This window comes from Babylonia areolata, chromosome 8 (genome assembly GCF_041734735.1).
Source record: "Babylonia areolata isolate BAREFJ2019XMU chromosome 8, ASM4173473v1, whole genome shotgun sequence".
Classification (NCBI taxonomy): domain Eukaryota; kingdom Metazoa; phylum Mollusca; class Gastropoda; order Neogastropoda; family Buccinidae; genus Babylonia; species Babylonia areolata.
The window spans coordinates 19,071,133-19,092,746 of NC_134883.1; the positions used below are offsets into that span (position 1 = coordinate 19,071,133).

At 48.8% G+C, this 21,614-nt stretch overlaps 1 protein-coding gene and 1 long non-coding RNA gene across 6 annotated transcripts in view; one reads left to right on the plus strand and one right to left on the minus strand.

The window, feature by feature from the left end:
- Positions 1–905: 905 nt before the first annotated feature.
- Positions 906–2,308, plus strand: LOC143284619 (uncharacterized). The gene is made up of 2 exons (XR_013055588.1): positions 906–996; positions 1,097–2,308. It is a non-coding gene; the product is annotated as an uncharacterized LOC143284619 (long non-coding RNA).
- An 8,322-nt stretch (positions 2,309–10,630) lies between these two features.
- The window catches only part of LOC143285077 (universal stress protein YxiE-like), a 35,862-nt gene continuing 24,878 nt past the window's right edge, over positions 10,631–21,614 (minus strand). For 3 of the 5 annotated variants that reach the window (XM_076592282.1, XM_076592281.1, XM_076592280.1), the window contains 3 exons: positions 18,775–18,861; positions 12,434–12,540; positions 10,631–11,066 (listed from right to left, as the gene is read on the minus strand). In XM_076592282.1, the coding sequence (XP_076448397.1) occupies positions 10,797–11,066; positions 12,434–12,540; positions 18,775–18,861 (464 nt within the window). In that variant the 3' untranslated portion in view covers positions 10,631–10,796. Of the gene's footprint in view, positions 11,067–12,433; positions 12,541–16,406; positions 16,488–18,774; positions 18,862–21,614 lie in introns of all 5 variants that reach the window. The other 2 variants (XM_076592283.1, XM_076592284.1) reach the window with 2 other exon arrangements.

Here is a 21,614-nt window from a genome sequence, read left to right on the forward strand (position 1 = left end):
ATTATTTGCTGCAGGAAATGGCTGCGTCTCAATTCAAATGAAAATATTGTTGGTTAACCTATAAATTAGGTGCTTGTTTTGTGCATTGTGGTGACAGCAGTAATGTGATAGGGAGCAATGTGAGGGAGGTATTGACACACTTTGTGATAGAGAGCAATGTGAGGGAGGTATTGACACAGTGCTTTTTGATAGACTGCTTCTTCTTCAGCACTTTGCTGCATCAGGTTTTTTTTGTTGAGTTTTTGTTTTCTTTCTTGTTGACCACTGCCCCCTCCTTTGGAGGTTTTTCTTGGTTTGGTTTTTTGTTTTATTTGTTGGTGAGCAGCTTGCATGGGGAATTTCGTTTGCAGCAAGACAATGTTACTCTTTTTTGTTGATATCAAATAGAAATGATTTGACCTAGAATGTGTTTTATGTTTTGTTGTGCAAGGTTTGAATCTCCACCAGATGTTCCTCAGCTGTGTGCCCCCAGGTCCATGTTATGTAGAGGTGTGGGGTGGGTGTCAGCATGTCTTGTAGAGATAGGGGTGGATGTCAACATGTCAGTGTAGAGATGTTGGGTGGATGTCAACATGTAGAGATGTGGGGTGGATGTCAACTTGTCATTGTAGAGATGTGGGGTGGATATCAACATGTCAATGTAGAGATGTGGGGTGGATGTCAACATGTCAGTGTAGAGATGTGGGGTGGATGTCAATATGTCAATGTAGAGATGTGGGGTGGATGTCAACATGTCATGTAGAGATGTGGGGTGGATGTCAACATGTCAGTGTAGAGATGTGGGGTGGATGTCAACATGTCAATGTAGAGATGTGGGGTGGATATCAACATGTCATGTAGAGATGTGGGGTGGATGTCAACATGTCATGTAGAGATGTGGGGTGGATGTCAACATGTCAATGTAGAGATGTGGGGTGGATATCAACATGTCATGTAGAGATGTGGGGTGGATGTCAACATGTCATGTAGAGATGTGGGGTGGATGTCAACATCTCAGTGTAGAGATGTGGGGTGGATGTCAACATGTCAGTGTAGAGATGTGGGGTGGATGTCAACATGTCAGTGTAGAGATGTGGGGTGGATGTCAACATGTCAGTGTCGAGATGTGGGGTGGATGTCAACACAGACCTATTTCTTTGTTCACTTGTGGTTTTCCTCAATCCTCTCTGCCCATGGCATGTCTCCATTGACCTGTGACTGCACTCTGACACCCAGCTTCCTGATGTCAACCTCTGGAGGCACTATGATAGTGGAGGGCCAGCCATCTGCTCCTTTTTTCCCCAAGCAGATGTGGTATTGCATTGGGATCAGTCCGCATTCTTTGACACCACCTTGACACTGAAAGCTAAGGGAAACTTGTGGAAAGCAGCTGAACGTTTTTGGTTTTTCTTTTGTCATTGGGAGTATTGTCTTCTGGCAGGGTGGGTCTGTGAGAGGAGGAATGTGTGTTAAAGCTTGTGATTCGCTCTGGAAAGGCTCTTATCTCAGTCTAGGATCACAACTCTTGTGAAGAAAGAACCAAGATCACTCTACACAACTGAACATGAATATCACAAAGACTGCCGAAACCTTCAGGAAAGGAAGCCACCAATCCACAAGCCTTCCAGCACACGGAATCCCAACCCCTCCACCAGAAGTCAAACTTCCAGATGACCCAAAATATTCCCCTGATAATCAATAGGTAGTGATGACTGGGTGTAGTGATGACACTGCGGGAACAAAGGACATGTCAAGTGATCAGCTGTGGAACAGACAGGGAGCCACTCTGACGGCAGCAGGCGGTGGGTCGTCCAGTGATGACCTGATGACCACTTGCACAGCCGGCCTCAGGTCTGGGGGGTTGGAGTGTGGCTCACAAGTTGTGTGTGTGACCTGCACACTGGAGGGCAGCGGAGACCCATGAGAGCTGCAGCTTTGGGCTTTGTGTCCCCACTACCAAGGAACAGCTCTGATGTGTCCCCATTACCAAGGAACAGCGTTGATGTGTCCCCACTACCAAGGAACAGTGTTGGGCTTTGTGTCCCCACTACCAAGGAACAGCTCTGATGTGTCCCCACTACCAAGGAACAGTGTTGATGTGTCCCCACTACCAAGGAACAGTGTTGGGCTTGTGTCCCCACTACCAAGGAACAGCGTTGATGTGTCCCCACTACCAAGGAACAGCGTTGATGTGTCCCCACTACCAAGGAACAGTGTTGGGCTTGTGTCCCCACTACCAAGGAACAGCGTTGATGTGTCCCCACTACCAAGGAACAGTGTTGGGCTTTGTGTCCCCACTACCAAGGAACAGCGTTGGGCTTTGTGTCCCCACTACCAAGGAACAGTGTTGGGCTTTGTGTCCCCACTACCAAGGAACAGCGTTGATGTGTCCCCACTACCAAGTGGGTCAAGATGACATGCCTCCCCATCACCAGGGCTGACTGGTCACAGCACCTGTCTTTTGCAGGGATGGCGCCATCAGTAGCCAAGTCACCCATGACACCTTTTTGTCTGTGGTCAGTTGATCCTCCAGTTCCACGCCAGCTGAGTGCAGACCATGGCAGTTGATCTGTTGGTTTTGACGGTGGTGCTTGTGATCAGGCTGGGTGAATATGTAGTCGGACAGGTGACTGGTAGATTCAGCACAGATTTTACTCATCATGCAGCATTATGCAAGACCACTACAGCAAAAGGATGTCCACCATGTATGACCCGTAATGAAATGATGTGTTCAGATTTTGGATGATCCCCACAATTACTACTACTGCCACATGATTTTTTGGCATTGTTCACAATGGCCATGAAAGTGAGCCGAGTGTAAAAGCGTTGTTCTGAGCTGAGCATGAAAGTTTGTAGAATTATGTCCCCTTTCTAATTATTTTCAGGCCAGTGAAATTTTGGGTCAGTGTTTCCCCTCACCCTTCCCTCTTTTCCCAGACGTTGTGTGTGCACGCTTGCCAGTCAACCTCTTCGCCTTTCTTTCAGGTTCTCTGTTTTGCTGAACAGGCTGTGGCAAGGTTATGTCTGTTCACTGCACAGAGCCTTCTTGCAGTGGTGGGAAATCCTCGGGATGAAGGAAAAGTCCATGACTGGGTTTTAGGACACTGGAAACTGACTTTGATTGATAGAAAGAGGCAGAGAGATTTCATCAATGCACACTGAATGAGCAGTTCAAACTGGCTGTTGTCTGGCTTTGGTGGGAAATGGTATGGTTCAAACTAAAAAACAACAACCACCAAACACATGGCAATCGACATGTTCGCTGTTTATAGTTTAGACAGGTGGTGTTTTCATCTTTGAACTGAACTGTGCAGGTTCAGTCAGTAGACTTCTCTCAGAGGGGAGAGAATACTTCACCTCTGCAACACTTTCACTTTTGTTTTCCCCATGAGGAAAGGTTCATTTTTTTTAACGTAGTCGTGATCAATGACTTTAATGATGATGGTAGCCCTGCTGTCCTGTATGCCATGAACATTGTACCATGATTATGCACATTTCACTTCTGAGGTGTTTGACTCTTTCCCTGTGTGTGATGTTTTCTGTAGCGACTTTCAACATGTCATATTGCATGTCTTATTATCCTTTGGCCATTCAAATCAAACTGATTATCAGATATAATCGTTTCTTGTTGTTTAGTGGTCAGTCATGTATTTTGGTGTCTGTTTTTTTGGGGGGTGGGAGGTGTGTGTGAACCATTTTAAGAGCTTGTCTTGCAAGCGTTGGTTGTTGCCTTTTGCTACTTGTTTAGCAGGATATACGCACAATGAAACATTGACCCTTGACCCTTGTGCTCTCTGTTCAAACCCTCATTGAACTGTTGTTGTTTTCAAGCGAAAGCCAAAAGTGCAGCCTTTGGAGAGCAGGGTGAGGGGTGGCCACAAGGGCGGGTGGCTTATCACTGTGTGCTCCAGACATAGCCCCACACTGCACGTTTCCTCTTCCTGTTCGCACTGCACAACACGGGGATTGTGACAGCTGGGGAGTGTTCCACATTCAGTGTACATTGCTGTATAACACAGAGATTGTGACAGCTGGGGAGTGTCCCACAGTCAGTGTACTTTGCTGTACAACACAGAGATTGTGACAGCTGGGGAGTGTCCCACAGTCAGTGTACATTGCTGTACAACATGGGGATTGTGACAGCTGGGGAGTGTCCCACAGTCAGTGTACATTGCTGTACAACACAGAGATTGTGACAGCTGGGGAGTGTCCCACAGTCAGTGTACTTTGCTGTACAACACAGAGATTGTGACAGCTGGGGAGTGTCCCACAGTCAGTGTACATTGCTGTACAACACAGAGATTGTGACAGCTGGGGAGTGTGCCACAGTCAGTGTGTTTTGCTGTACAACACAGAGATTGTGACAGCTGGGGAGTGTCCCACAGTCAGTGTACATTGCTGTACAACATGGGGATTGTGACAGCTGGGGAGTGTCCCACAGTCAGTGTACATTGCTGTACAACACAGAGATTGTGACAGCTGGGGAGTGTGCCACAGTCAGTGTACATTACTGTACAACACAGATTGTAACAGCTGGGGAGTGTCCCACAGTCAGTGTACATTGCTGTACAACACGGGAATTGTGACAGCTGGGGAGTGTCCCACAGTCAGTGTACATTGCTGTACAACACGGGAATTGTGACAGCTGGGGAGTGTCCCACAGTGTACATTACTGTACAACACAGAGGTTGTGACAGCTGGGGAGTGTCCCACAGTCAGTGTACATTGCTGTACACCACAGAGATTGTGACAGCTGGGGAGTGTCCCACAGTCACTGTACATTGCTGTACAACACAGAGATTGTGACAGCTGGGGAGTGTGCCACAGTCAGTGTACATTGCTGTACAACATGGGGATTGTGACAGCTGGGGAGTGTCCCACAGTCAGTGTACATTGCTGTACAACACGGGAAATGTGACAGCTGGGGAGTGTGCCACAGTCAGTGTACATTGCTGTACAACATGGGGATTGTGACAGCTGGGGAGTGTCCCACAGTCAGTGTACATTACTGTACAACACAGAGATTGTGACAGCTGGGGAGTGTCCCACAGTCAGTGTACATTGCTGTACAACACGGGAATTGTGACAGCTGGGGAGTGTGCCAGTCAGTGTACATTGCTGTACAGCACAGAGATTGTGACAGCTGGGGAGTGTGCCACAGTCACTGTACATTGCTGTACAACACGGGAATTGTGACAGCTGGGGAGTGTGCCAGTCAGTGTACATTGCTGTACAGCACAGAGATTGTGACAGCTGGGGAGTGTGCCACAGTCAGTGTACATTGCTGTACAACACAGAGATTGTGACAGCTGGGGAGTGTGCCACAGTCAGTGTACATTGCTGTACAACACGGGAATTGTGACAGCTGGGGAGTGTGCCACAGTCAGTGTACATTGCTGTACAACACGGGAATTGTGACAGCTGGGGAGTGTCCCACAGTCAGTGTACATTGCTGTACAACAAGGGGATTGTGACAGCTGGGGAGTGTCCCACAGTCAGTGTACATTGCTGTACAACACAGAGATTGTGACAGCTGGGGAGTGTCCCACAGTCAGTGTACATTGCTGTACAACACAGAGATTGTGACAGCTGGGGAGTGTGCCACAGTCAGTGTACATTGCTGTACAACACAGAGATTGTGACAGCTGGGGAGTGTCCCAGTCAGTGTACTTAGTCATTGCTGCACAACAGTGGTCCACTTGCATTGTGACGCTGGCTGATGCAGGAAGTTTGGTCTGACCACGCCATGCATGGTGACTGATGACCACACTGTGATGTGCATGGTTAGAGCAGGACATCTTGGCATCAAGTGTCATGGTCACAGGGTCTGTGCTTCAACCTCAGCAAGAGCCATTCAAGTAAAAACAGTGACAGACAGAAAAGGGGCAGTTTCCTTGGGTGGGTTGCATGAACAAACTTAGCAGCGCTAAGTTTGATTATCATTAAGAATGTTCTTTACTCAGCGGTAAATTCCATATACTTTGGAACATTCTTAACCCGGAGTGAATTTTGTGCTGCAAAGATGGCGTCATGCAACCGGACCGTGGATGGGAAAGGTAGGACCAGCTTTTGGGACAGGGCGTGTTGTATGGTGGGAGACATCAGCCATTCACCAGTACTTATGTCAGATAATATCCCCCATATCCTACATACTATGGTGGCTAATTTCCACCATATACCAGTATAATATGTACGTGTTGTATGGCTGGATAAAATCTGCAGAAAACTGGTACATAATGTGGTGGATAATATCCGCCATATACCTGTACATACTATGGTGGATAATAAGCACTGTATTTTCAGTACATATGTATAACTTGAGAACCCTGATGACCCAGACCAGTGAACACAGGTGTGTTGTACCTGTTCTGAAGCTCCATGTTGGGTCTTATCACATTCACCTGGATATCTGTCTCATCGTCAGAGAAAGGGGGAGAGGGGTGGAGTGAGGTTGGATTCACATCTTCATCACCCCCCCATGCTGGCTGTATCCATTGCTGACAGTTGACAGGTACTCTTCTTATGGATTTTATCGTCGTCTTGTTATTGAAGTGGAGGCAACATTGGCCCTGTATTGTTGTCCTTGTGTCGAGTGTTGATCTGTTCATGTTGTGGTGGTCACTGTGCTTTGTATTCTTGGTAGCTTTCCATTTGGACCTTCTCCCATATGTTGTCGTTGTAGTTTGGTGAAGACAAAAATAAACCAATATATCTATACTCGCCAACATGAAGTGTGTGGTGTGTTCCAACATGAAGTGTGCAGGCATGTGCGCGAGTTCTGTCACACAGTCTGGTGTTCAGCCATTCTCTGTGTGGCTGCTGGCTGTCGTCTGGAGGTCTGTCGGGGGAGGGGGGGGAGGGGGGGGGGGGATGACTGCAGTGTTTTCTTACCATCCACTAAAAAGCCCCTTCATGTTATTGTCTGGAAATTCTGGTTATTATCAATTGGAAACTCCCAAGGGCGTTGTCATCAAATAGCAAGCAGTCATTAGTGAAAACGTAACAAGGTACTGGCGACAAGGACAGTGAAGAAAGCATATGACAACAGATGCAGAGAGAAGAAGACAGGGAGAGGTGCAGATGGTGTGGAACAGGACAGGGAGAGGTGCAGATGGTGTGGAACAGGACAGGGAGAGCTGCAGATGGTGTGGGAGAGGTGCAGATGGTGTGGAACAGGACAGGGAGAGGTGCAGATGGTGTGGAACAGGACAGGGAGAGGTGCAGATGGTGTGGAACAGGACAGGGAGAGGTGCAGATGGTGTGGGAGAGGTGCAGATGATGTGGAACAGGGCAGGGAGAGGTGCAGATGGTGTGGAACAGGACATGAAGACAGAGCAGATGACAGAACAGAAAACACGCAGAAAGTTTCCAGAGGACAGGCATATAACGGAAACAGAAGTTCCCGTCATCTGTGTCCTTAGTTCTACACCAAAGTGCTTGGGAATAATCTGTCACCACCACTGTAAGCTCTACACCAAAGTGCTTGGGAATAAACTATCGCCACTACTGTAAGCTTCTACACTAAAGTGCTTGGGAATAATATATCACAGCAACTGTTAGCTCTTCACCCCAACTGTTAGCTCTACACCAAAGTGCTTGGGAATAATACATCACCCCAACTGTTAGCTCTATGCCAAAGTGCTTGGAATAATACATCACCCCAACTGTTAGCTCTACACCAAAGTGCTTGGGAATAATACATCACCCCAACTGTTAGCTCTACACCAAAGTGCTTGGGAATAATACATCACCCCAACTGTTAGCTCTACACCAAAGTGCTTGGGAATAATACATCACCCCAACTGTTAGCTCTATGCCAAAGTGCTTGGAATAGTACATCACCCCAACTGTCAGCTCTACACCAAAGTGCTTGGGAATAATAGATCACCCCAACTGTTAGCTCTATGCCAAAGTGCTTGGAATAGTACATCACCCCAACTGTCAGCTCTACACCAAAGTGCTTGGGATATAATACATCACCCAAACTGTTAGCTCTACACCAAAGTGCTTGGGAATAATACATCACCCCAACTGTTAGCTCTATGCCAAAGTGCTTGGGAATAATACATCACCCCAACTGTTAGCTCTACACCAAAGTGCTTGGGAATAATAGATCACCCCAACTGTTAGCTCTATGCCAAAGTGCTTGGAATAGTACATCACCCCAACTGTCAGCTCTACACCAAAGTGCTTGGGATATAATACATCACCCAAACTGTTAGCTCTACACCAAAGTGCTTGGGAATAATACATCACCCCAACTGTTAGCTCTACACCAAAGTGCTTGGGAATAATACATCACCCCAACTGTTAGCTCTACACCAAAGTGCTTGGGAATAATACATCACCCCAACTGTTAGCTCTACGCCAAAGTGCTTGGAATAGTACATCACCCCAACTGTCAGCTCTACACCAAAGTGCTTGGGATATAATACATCACCCAAACTGTTAGCTCTACACCAAAGTGCTTGGGAATAATACATCACCCCAACTGTTAGCTCTACACCAAAGTGCTTGGGAATAATACATCACCCCAACTGTTAGCTCTACACCAAAGTGCTTGGGAATAATACATCACCCCAACTGTTAGCTCTACACCAAAGTGCTTGGGAATAATAGATCACCCCAACTGTTAGCTCTATGCCAAAGTGCTTGGAATAGTACATCACCCCAACTGTCAGCTCTACACCAAAGTGCTTGGGATATAATACATCACCCAAACTGTTAGCTCTACACCAAAGTGCTTGGGAATAATACATCACCCCAACTGTTAGTTCTACACCAAAGTGCTTGGGAATAATACATCACCCCAACTGTTAGCTCTACACCAAAGTGCTTGGGAATAATACATCACCCCAACTGTTAGCTCTACACCAAAGTGCTTGGGAATAATGCATCACCCCAACTGTTAGCTCTACACGAAAGTGCTTTGGAATAATGCATCACCCCAACTGTTAGCTCTACACCAAAGTGCTTGGGAATAATACATCACCCCAACTGTTAGCTCTACACCAAAGTGCTTGGGAATAATACATCACCCCAACTGTTAGCTCTACACCAAAGTGCTTGGGAATAATACATCACCCCAACTGTTAGCTCTACACCAAAGTGCTTGGGAATAATACATCAACCCAACTGTTAGCTCTACACCAAAGTGCTTGGGAATAATACATCACCCCAACTGTTAGCTCTACACCAAAGTGCTTGGGAATAATACATCACCACAACTGTTAGCTCTACACCAAAGTGCTTGGGAATAATACATCACCACAACTGTTAGCTCTACACCAAAGTGCTTGGGAATAATACATCACCCCAACTGTTAGCTCTACACCAAAGTGCTTGGGAATAATGCATCACCCCAACTGTTAGCTCTACACCAAAGTGCTTTGGAATAATGCATCACCCCAACTGTTAGCTCTACACCAAAGTGCTTGGGAATAATACATGACCAGAACTGTTAGCTCTACACCAAAGTGCTTGGGAATAATACATCACCACAACTGTTAGCTCTACACCAAAGTGCTTGGGAATAATACATCACCCCAACTGTTAGCTCTACACCAAAGTGCTTGGGAATAATACATCACCCCAACTGTTAGCTCTACACCAAAGTGCTTGGGAATAATACATCACCACAACTGTTAGCTCTACACCAAAGTGCTTGGGAATAACATATCACCACAACTATCCAACATGCAAGTTCTCTTTCAGACAAGAGATTGGAGAAAAAACAACTATCAGTCAAGACTGCCACGTCAAGTAAAACATAAAATTTGTTTCAACATCACCAATAATAATCACACAATGATGGGTTGTATCCCTCTTGATGCTTCAATACACTCTTTAATTCACAGAGAAATCACCCACTCTTTTTCAATCAATAACACATTCAGTAACAGACAATATCACAAACCAGTGAAACAGCTCCAAGGCCGTCAGTGTTAAATAATAACAAAAATCAATTCAAGCAGACCAATTGGCCCATCTCAAAGTGTTGACATCATGTCAGAAACCATTCACTGGAAAAATGGAGTAAATGACAAATTCTGACATCATCAAAATGACAAAACTACAAAGAAACTGGCGCAACATCAGGTATATTTCAAACAATAATCATGTTCAAGGCAATTCACCATCAATATAATTATCAAAATAACAGGAAAAAGCACTGACATGTGTACATCTTAAGGAGGGGCTCTTTCACTTTGGCTGGTCAATCCGAAACTGAACAGGTTAAATGAAGATGTTTTATAACAACAACAGCAAAAAAGATCTGACACTACCTGTGCCTTGATGCATAACTTGCTGAAACCCATTGCTCAGAATTTCTTTCCTCAATACAGCTGCTCTACCAAAACACGTTTATTACACAGTCTCTCCACTGACACAACCAGTTTGAGCCAACTGCCCCAACACACACACACACACGCACGCACGCATACACACACAATTTCTTTGACCATCCACCCTCCTCTGTCCCTGAATAACATTGTGATTTGGTCTGACAGTTCCATCACTGCCGGTCAAAAGCCGACCCTACCCCCTCCACACCCCTCGCTCACACAAAACCTACTACATACACCATCCCTCCCCCCCCCCCCCCCCACAAAACCTACTCTATACACCCCCCCACCCCCCAAAGTCTCCATCCACGTGATATGAAGTGGCCTCCAGTTCAAGATGGAAAGTCTTGAGAACAAAGGACAGTGAAGAAAAAACGGAAGGAACAAGGTGGCCATGGTTGTTGCCAGTGGCCACATGGTCTCCCCCCCCCCCACTTCCCACCTCATCCACACACCTCGGAGACGCCTCTGTCACTCTGGCTGCTGCTGGACGCCCCCCTCCCCCTCCCCTCCACCCCCCTGGGGCTGTTGGTGGGGGTCGGGCAGGTCCTTGTGGCGACAGACCAGGACGGGCACGTGCGCGTGGTGCAGGACGTAGTCACTGACCGACCCCAGCAGGGTGCGCCGCACCGTCCCCAGGCCCCGTGACCCGGTCACGATGCACGTCACCCCCTCCTCCTCCGCCGCCCTCACGATGGCCGGCCCCGCCACGCCCTGCAGTCTGAGGAGCTTGCCGCGGACCTGCAGCACGTCACGTCACGTCACGTCATACCACACCACGTCACGTCATACCACACCACGTGACATCACACCACCTAACACCACGTCATAGCACACCACACCACACCACATTACACCACACACCACGTCACACCACACCACGTCACACCACACGCCCTGTACCTGTCACGGTGTGCACGTACTGGTCATCACCGTCATCACGCGCGCGCGCGCACACACAAACACTGATAGTACACACACACACACACACACACACAGAATACACACACACACACACACACTGAGTACACACAGCCAGGATGGCAGAATGGCTGAGACACATATCCACATATCTGCCAATAGGTACAGTGTACGTCAGGGTCTGGTTCCAATCCCGGTTCGCCCTTTCTCCAAAGTTTGACCGGAAAATCAAACTGAGCGCTCATTCATTCGGATGAGACGATAAACCGAGCTCTCGATGTAGCACGCACCACTTTTCTTTGACTGCGTATAAAAGTCAAGTTATGACAAAAGTCCCCACCCCCCTCCCTACGTGTCCATCAATGGAGTCCAATTGAGACCAGGTGAAAAACACCCCAGCAACCTTCGATGTGGAAAGCCAGCGGCTGTCACTCATTAGGGGAGGTGTGCAGCCTGCTTTCGTGGCGAACTTTTCGTCACTCGCAGAGCGAGAAGTAGGTCACAAGACGACATGGGCTGCCCACCACCCTAACTGGCTTCTCTGAGTTTGCACTGCCTTTGTTCCGACAACTTTTCGGCAGAGTTTATTAATGGATCAGTTCGAATACGTAATGACAGATATATGACGAAATACATGCTGAAAGTAAACACAGAAGACTAAAGCAAATAATGGGTGTAATTATAAAACCAAATATACCTCGTAAACTTGCAAAAATAGTCACCGAAAATGTTCACGACGAAATTTCAGCCTTTCAGTGACATGGAAAAAAAAAGAAGAGTAAATGGAGACGCGCATGTGCACGTGGTTCTCACTAAGAATAACCTGGGAGTCCCGACGAAAATCCGACGTAAGTGGGTCTGCACATCCCTCCCTGTTACCTCCCCTGCTCTCTCTGTTTTATGCGTGAACACACACACACAATCTCTCTCTCTCTCTCTCTCTCTCTCTCTCACACAATCTCTCTCTCTCTCTCTCTCTCTCTCTCTCTCTCTCTATATATATATATATATAGAGAGAGAGAGAGAGAGAGAGAGAGAGAAACAGACGGACAGACAGACAAGCAGAGCTGTGCCGTGGTGACAGGCAGACAGTCAGAGGCAGAGGAAGACAGAGAGAGAGAGAGCTGTGCCGTGGTGACAGACAGACAGGCAGACAGACAGGCAGGCAGACAGGCAGACAGACGCACCCCGTGCTGTGACAGCTTGTTCTTGATCTTGCTGACGATGGCGTTCACCTCGTCCTCCTGGCTCTGAATCAGTCTGCCGATCATGGCGGGGTCAGTGGTCATCATGGCTGCTCACACACACACACACACACACACACACACACACACACACAGCTACAATGACCTTCATAAACAATAACTGCAGTGTGATCCAGTTAGAAACTAAAATTATGTCAGCACCGTTGCAATAAACAAACACAAATGAGACGAACGGAATTATTTAAGACCGAGACTTTGCATTCATTAGAGACTGGTTCAAAGCCCTCTGTTGAAAAAAACATTCAATCAAAAATATGATTACATAAACACGCAATATAATGGCTATTCACTTTCAATAATGATTAACATTTGAAATGTTGTCACAAACCTCGAGGACAATATAACTTATAAATACAAAATAATCTGAAAATTTAATCTATACATCATCTGAAGTTGTTCCTGCATACGTTTATTATGATATAATCCAAATCGGAATCGAATTACTTTATATATATATATATATATATATATATATATATATATATATATATATATAAGCAGCATACAATAGTACTCGTATAAATTTCCATGCACATAGTTCCACACTCTTCCGCCCACAAACACCCCCCTCCCTTCCCCCTTACCCCCCACCCCCCGACACCCCCAACACTGAAGAAAGAGCATAGTGACAAAGCGCCACAGACAATGGGGGGGAGCGGGACTAAAAGGGCGGACAATGTGGCCAGACATGTCCACTGGTTGCCATGACCACCAGAGGTAAAGGGCCATAACCCTGCAGGCTTCCTTCCTGTACTGGGGAGCAGCGCCAGTTCCAGCTGTGCTGTGTTGGCTGTATGCAGCACCCTGACTGCTGACCAGGTGTGTGGTGACCAGGTGTGTGGTGACCAGGTCTGTGGTGACCAGGTTTGTGGTTCCGTCACTTGTGGTGACCAGGTCTGTGGTTCCGTCACTTGTGGTGACCAGGTCTGTGGTTCCGTCACTTGTGGTGACCAGGTCTGTGGTGACCAGGTCTGTGGTTCCGTCACTTGTGGTGACCAGGTCTGTGGTTCCGTCACTTGTGGTGACCAGGTCTGTGGTGACCAGGTCTGTGGTTCTGTCACTTGTGACCAGGTCTGTGGTGACCAGGTCTGTGGTTCTGTCACTTGTGACCAGGTCTGTGGTGACCAGGTCTGTGGTGACCAGGTTTGTGGTTCCGTCACTTGTGGTGACCAGGTCTGTGGTGACCAGGTCTGAGGTTCCGTCACTTGTGGTGACCAGGTCTGTGGTTCACACACCTCTCTCTGACCACTCGACCATTTCTTACCCCCTACCCCCACCCCCATCCCCGCCCCCCAAACACCTCCCTAATCTTGTCACTGCAGGTTCTTTACATATTTCAGAGACAGCCCCGCCATTCTCTTCGTTCTGAACAAAGCCAGGACACGGGGAAAGAGGGGGAGGGGGGGGGGGAGGGCTCAGCCAGATACAGACTGACTGTCAGACCTTTCATCGTCAGGCCAACGCCCACAGACGTTCTGTCGTCAATCGTTCATACACACAGCCTGCTTCCAGGGGAACAGCCCTATTGCCGGCAGATCGCTGTCGATAATCAGCGCTGAGGACAGTGTCCCCCACCCAGCACCCGGACTGTGTCAGACATCAACACAGCTGGCATGCCTTGCGCTGTTTGTTGGTTGGCAAAGCTTCGCCAGGCACAGCAACACGGCGTCCCACTGTGTTGAGTCCCGTTATACGCTTATCACTCGTGTGTCTTGTTACAATATGTAACGTGCGTTGTAGTTGTTGTCATTACATTATTATCATGATCATTGTTTATAGCCCAGCTAACCACACAATCAGGGTTGAAAATATCGTCAATATTTTATCCATTCCATAGAATCCAAAGCAAAAAATCCGATAAGAAAATTAAGCACAAACTGCAGTCACTTCCATGCACATCAAGGTAAGACATGCCTCTCACGCTGACAATTCTGTCAGTTTTTTTCGACAGAAGAATTTTAAAAACAACAACAACAAAACTTACACGAACATAACTGTCCACAAGATGACATTAAAAAACAAACCAAACATGCCAAACAAAACGCTGTGTGTACCAGTCACTGACAACGCAGCTCTCATCGCTCCATCCCTCCTTTCCCCTCCACAGCTCATCAGTAAACAGGAACAAAACACATGGGATAAACGTGATGAAAGAAAACCATGTGGTTTACAAACTGTGAACGGAAGAAGCCACATGTCAGTGCACGTGCACACAGTGTGTGTGTGTGTGGAGGGGGCGCGGTACACAGCAGTGGTTCACTGACAACAGACATGGACACAGTGGGAGAGGGGGGGTGGGTGTACACAGCAGTGGTTCACTGACAACAGACATGGACACAGTGGAGAGGGGGGTACACAGCAGTGGTTCACTGACAACAGACATGGACACAGTGGAGAGGGGGGGGTACACAGCAGTGGTTCACTGACAACAGACATGGACACAGTGAGGGGGGGGGGGGTACACAGCAGTGGTTCACTGACAACAGACATGGACACAGTGGAGAGGGGGGTACACAGCAGTGGTTCACTGACAACAGACATGGACACAGTGGAGGGGGGGGTACACAGCAGTGGTTCACTGACAACAGACATGGACACAGTGAGGGGGGGTGGGTACACAGCAGTGGTTCACTGACAACAGACATGGACACAGTGGGGGGGGGGGGGGGGCGGGGGGGGGGGGCGGTACACAGCAGTGGTTCACTGACAACAGACATGGACACAGTGGGGGGGGGGGGGGCGGGGGGGGGGGGCGGTACACAGCAGTGGTTCACTGACAACAGACATGGACACAGTGAGGGGGGGGGGGGTACACAGCAGTGGTTCACTGACAACAGACATGGACACAGTGAGGGGGGTTGGCATACACAGCAGTGGTTCACTGACAACAGACATGGACACAGTGAGGGGGGTTGGCGTACACAGCAGTGGTTCACTGACGACAGACATGGACACAGTGGAGAGGGGGGGGTACACAGCAGTGGTTCACTGACAACAGTCATGGACACAGTGAGGGGGGGTTGGCGTACACAGCAGTGGTTCACTGACAGCAGACATGGACACAGTGGGGGGGGGGGGGGGGGGCGGGGGGCGTACACAGCAGTGGTTCACTGACAACAGACATGGACACAGTGGGGGGGGGGGGGGCGGGGGGCGTACACAGCAGTGGTTCACTGACAACAGTCATGGACACAGTGAGGGGGGGTTGGCGTACACAGCAGTGGTTCACTGACAACAGACATGGACACAGTGAGGGGGGTTGGCGTACACAGCAGTGGTTCACTGACAACAGACATGGACACAGTGAGGGGGCGGGGGGGCGTACACAGCAGTGGTTCACTGACAACAGACATGGACACAGTGGGAGAGGGGGGGGGAGGGTACACAGCAGTGGTTCACTGACAACAGACATGGACACAGTGAGGGGGGTTGGCGTACACAGCAGTGGTTCACTGACAACAGACATGGACACAAGGCACACAGCCGCTTGGGGGAACTGCAACAGCCAGCAGACTGATGGAGCACAGGCAGGAACTATGATGTCAGTCACTTGTTTCTCTCTCCCTCTTCATAGCCAAAACAGATTCAGCTTCTTCATATCCTTTTCTTTGTGGATTCTTTGGCCTCAAGAATTAACTTCACTGTGTGTGTGTGTGTGTGTGTGCGCGTGTGCGTGCACTGATGCGGAGGTGTGTGCGCGTGCAAGCTAGTATTTGTGTGAGCGCATGTGTGCAATAGCAAAGAGCCTACATTCATACATGGCGCTTGGCAATATTTGTTCTGTTCATGTTTGGACCCCGAGTGCCTGTGTCTCTGGACCAGCCTGAAGAAGTGGTGCGGGGAGGGTGGAGGGTGAGTACGGCGGATGGGTGAGGGGGGTGAGGGCACTACGCACGTGCTTCGGCAAAGCCGCTGTAGTCCGGGCAGTGCCCCACCAGAACCTCCACCCCCTGCAACTGCCAGTGCTCCATCAGCCCTGCAACACCCGTCACTTCACCCTGCAACACCCGTCACTTCACACCCCCACCCGTCACTTCACCCTGCAACACCCGTCACTTCACACCAACCACCCGTCACTTCAACCACCCCCCACCAGTCACTTCACTCCACACCTGTTACTTCACACCAACCACCCGTCACTTCACGTCACACCACCCGTCACTTCACGTCACACCCCCACCCGTCACTTCACCCTGCAACACCCGTCACTTCACACCCCCACCCGTCACTTCACCCTGCAACACCCGTCACTTCACACCACCCGTCACTTCACGTCACACCACCCGTAACTTCACACCAACCACCCGTAACTTCACACCACCCGTCACGTCACTTCACACCACCCGTCACGTCACACCAGACATACACTGAGCTGAGGGAACCCTGTCTGTGTCCCTGACAAAGGGGAACTAACACTGACATCCTTTCACTCCCACCTCACTCCCTCCTCCACCACTCCCTCCCCACTGTTCCCACACTCTTCAACACAGTCCTTGGGCATCAGTGTGGGTGTGGGTGTGGGTGTGGAGGGGCCTCGTGCTGCCCTTCCCTCAGGGCCAGCCTGTGAACCTTTCTCCTCCTCACTGCCAGCTGATAACTACAACACAGCCTGCTGATAACTTCATGGCCACGCAGCTCAGTAGTCAACTAAAACCATCCCTTGAAAAAAGAACATGATTAAGGCCGACATGCATAGTGAACACAACACCAAACAGGGGGTATTAAAAGGCCATGCAAGCATGCACAATAAACACGTTGTTGTTGATTAGTATCCATGGTGTCTGCCAGGAAAAAGACAGAGTCAACACAACATAACGGACAACATGCACAGTTCACACACACACACATCATGCAGCATCGTGAACACATGGTCAAAGGAAACGGCGTGTAGCAACATGCACAACATTATTGGTGGCAACAAGCACAACGTTGACCATGCACAGCAAACTGAACCTGGTGTCGGCAATGACGATCCACTATGTGACACACCCACAGTCACATGACACACAAGACACGCACATGTCACATGTTTCTCTTTCTCAAGGAGGCTTCACTGAGTTCGGACAAAGCCATATACGCTAACCACATCTGCTAGGCAGATGCCTGCCTTGAGTGTTTGTATGTCGTAGTGCATTGCTTCTACAGAATTTTGCCAGAGGACAACGCTTTCGTTGCCATGGGTTCTTCTTCAGTACGCCAAGTGCATGCTGCACAAGGAAATCGGTTTATCGTCTCATCCAAATGATTAGACCTTCTGTTTGATTTTCCAGTCAAACTTAGGAGAAAGGGCGAGAATGGGATTCGAACCCAGACCCATGAGACATGACACAACACAACACAACACACATGACGCAGTCTGTGGGTAAACGAGGGACAGAAATGACTGTAGATGAATCAATGAACATCGAGTCTCAAACGACATTCGTTAAGAAATTACCAGTTGGTGAGACAGGAAGGAGAGCCATTAACGCTGGTCATTTGAACTCGGCAATTACGTACTAATCAGTGATATTTCTGGTAACTGACATCAACATGCTGCGTCGTGTCAAATCAAGAGACTTGCTACGATATCACTTCTCATCTGCATGCGTCATGTCTAATCAAGAGACTTGTTACGATATCACTTCTCATCTGCATGCGTCATGTCTAATCCAGAGACTTGTTACGATATCACTTCTCATCTGCATGCGTCGTGTCTAATCAAGAGACTTGTTACGATATCACTTCTCATCTGCATACGTCGTGTCTAATCAACAGACTTGTTACGATATCACTTCTCATCTGCATGCGTCGTGTCTAATCAAGAGACTTGTTACGATATCACTTCTCATCTGCATGCGTCGTGTCTAATCAAGAGACTTGTTACGATATCACTTCTCATCTGCATGCATTTTGACCCAAATTTTAATAATAATTTCATACAAACATTATCATCTGTAAAATTCATATATGCTAAAACGTACAGTGCATCAATTCCATCCCTTCAGTGTTTTCAGTTCTGATTTGCATGATGTACAACAATGTGTCTGAATCATTCAGCAGTCCCTCTGAAATAAGAATTTGGAGGGGGGGAAAATGATATTAGGGTCAACTAACAAGTGATTTCCTTTGTTAATAGTTGGAGAGAAATCCTTCCATGTTCACACTGTCCCCCCACCTCCCCGTTTGTCCACAGACTGCATGACAACAACACGTGACAATGGCGGAAGTCCCATCATGCAACTGGGACCACGTGGCAGGCAGAGACATGACGTCAGACATACGGAACTGGAAATATCTGGAACGAGACGAGTGGGTACTGTGAGCCACGATGACCTCCATTCTGTCTGTGTGCACGAACTGCATGTACCCTGAAAATGATACAGGACACGTGGTTAGCTGTTGTACACACACACACACACACACACACACACACACACAGAGTCAACACAAGATGAGGTGTCCAAAGGGACCACCGATTTTATGATGACCATGCAGGAAATGTTGCCTGTCCTGGGAAATCACCACTCACCCTCATCCACCCTACAGTCATCACCCCACCCCTTCAACGACGAACATCATGGGTGATGGTGACGATGACGATGGATAATAACGACAAACAGCATGGGTGATGGTGACGATGACGGATAATGACGATGAGGATGGGTAATATTGACGATAAGCATAGGTAATAATGACGATGCCATATTGAATCGTTAGGGTTTGAGATTCCATGGTTGGTCAGTCATTTACGTTTCATGATGCACCTTGGCCTCAAACAGGACCGAATATTGGTAAGGATATATATGGTGTGTCAAAACAGAGGAACAACGCCTGTAGATGTCAGCAGTCAGGATAGGACAGAGATGTCAGCAGTCAGGACAGAGATGTCAGCAGTCAGGACAGAACAGAGATGTCAGCACACAGGACAGAGATGTCAGCAGTCAGGACAGAGATGTCAGCAGTCAGGACAGAACAGAGATGTCAGCAGTCAGGACAGAGATGTCAGCAGACAGGACAGAGATGTCAGCAGACAGGACAGAGATGTCAGCAGTCAGGACAGAACAGAGATGTCAGCAGACAGGACAGAACAGAGATGTCAGCAGTCAGGACAGGACAGAGATGTCAGCAGTCAGGACAGAGATGTCAGCAGACAGGACAGAGAAGTCAGCAGTCAGGACAGGACAGATATGTCAGCAGTCAGGACAGGACAGAGATGTCAGCAGTCAGGACAGGACAGAGATGTCAGCAGACAGGGCAGAGAAGTCAGCAGTCAGGACAGAACAGAGATGTCAGCAGTCAGGACAGAGATGTCAGCAGTCAGGACAGAACAGAGATGTCAGCAGTCAGGACAGAGATGTCAGCAGTCAGGACAGAACAGAGATGTCAGCAGTCAGGACAGAGATGTCAGCAGTCAGGACAGAACAGAGATGTCAGCAGTCAGGACAGAGATGTCAGCAGTCAGGACAGAACAGAGATGTCAACAGTCAGGACAGAGATGTCAGCAGTCAGGACAGAACAGAGATGTCAGCAGTCAGGACAGATATGTCAGCAGACAGAACAGAGATACCAGCAGTCAGGACAGGACAGAGATGTCAGCAGTCAGGACAGATATGTCAGCAGACAGAACAGAGATACCAGCAGTCAGGACAGGACAGAGATGTCTGCAGACATTGCAGAACAGAGATGTCCACAGACATTGCAGAACAGAGATGTCAGCAGTCAGGACAGAGATGTCAGCAGTCAGGACAGAGATGTCAGCAGTCAGGACAGGACAGAGATGCCAGCAGTCAGAACAGAGATGTCAGCAGTCAGGACAGAACAGAGATGTCAGCAGTCAGGACAGGACGGAGATGCCAGCAGTCAGAACAGAGATGGCAGCAGTCACAATAGGACAGAGATGGCAGCAGTCAGGACAGGACGGGGATGCCAGCAGTCAGGACAGGACGGAGATGCCAGCAGTCAGTCAGGACAGGACGGAGATGCCAGCAGTCAGAACAGAGATGGCAGCAGTCACAATAGGACAGAGATGCCAGCAGTCAGTCAGGACAGGACGGAGATGCCAGCAGTCAGTCAGGACAGGACGGAGATGCCAGCAGTCAGAACAGAGATGGCAGCAGTCACAATAGGACAGAGATGTCAGCAGTCAGGACAGGACGGGGATGCCAGCAGTCAGGACAGCAGCAGTGGCTGGGTGTGGCCATGACAGACAGACCACAGGCAGAACAACAGTGGAGTGGGGCCCTGTGTAGTGGGCGGGTGGTAGCAGTGGTGATGGTGAGTATCGATCACAGTGTTTGCACTGCTCTCTGATACGTTGCGCTTTCTGAAGGGGGACATTACGTAAATAGACTCACCCCTGCCCCCCCCCCCCTTCCCCCACGCCCCTCCCCTCCCTCCCTCCTACTTCCCACTCCCCCTCCTGGCCCCGGTGCTGTCCCTTCTCTCCCCCCCTCCCTCCCCGCCTTGTGTGGACACGATGCGGTGTCCCTCAGCACTACACTGTAACCTGCACCTCCACACGATCTTGTAAGTCACTCTTCTCCTCTTTTCAAACGCGCGTTAATGTACGCACATCTTCACTTCTTTTGTAAACTCGCTCACACAGACGCACACACAGATACACACACGATACTGAAATAGTGTGTGCGGAAGTGTGTTCGTAAGTGCGTGCTCTGTAAAATTCATGTGCATACTCCTCAAGGAAGAAGAGAATGAGAGACATACAGAGAGAGAGGGGGAGAGGGGGAGAGAGAGAGAGAGAGAGAGAGAGAGAGAGGGAGGGAGGGAGGGAGAGAGAGAGAGAGAGAAGACAAGACAAAGATTTTAATGTCCATTCAGCGTTACAAAACCCTTCAGACAAGGGGGCAAGAAACAACACGCATTCTTGTGAACACCTCAAGTAATTTGAATTTGCATTGTCATTTGAAATTCAAACACCGACGCGCACGCACGCTTTTAGGCAGACAAAAAATTCATTAACGCACGCTCACTCTCACGCAAGGTCCCGAGCGCCAAGTCGCAACCATGAGGGAGAGAGAGAGAGGGGTGGGGGTGGGGGTGGGCATGAGGGGGTTGGGGGTAGGGGGGGGGGGAGAGAGAGAGAGAGAGAGGGGCAGGCAGA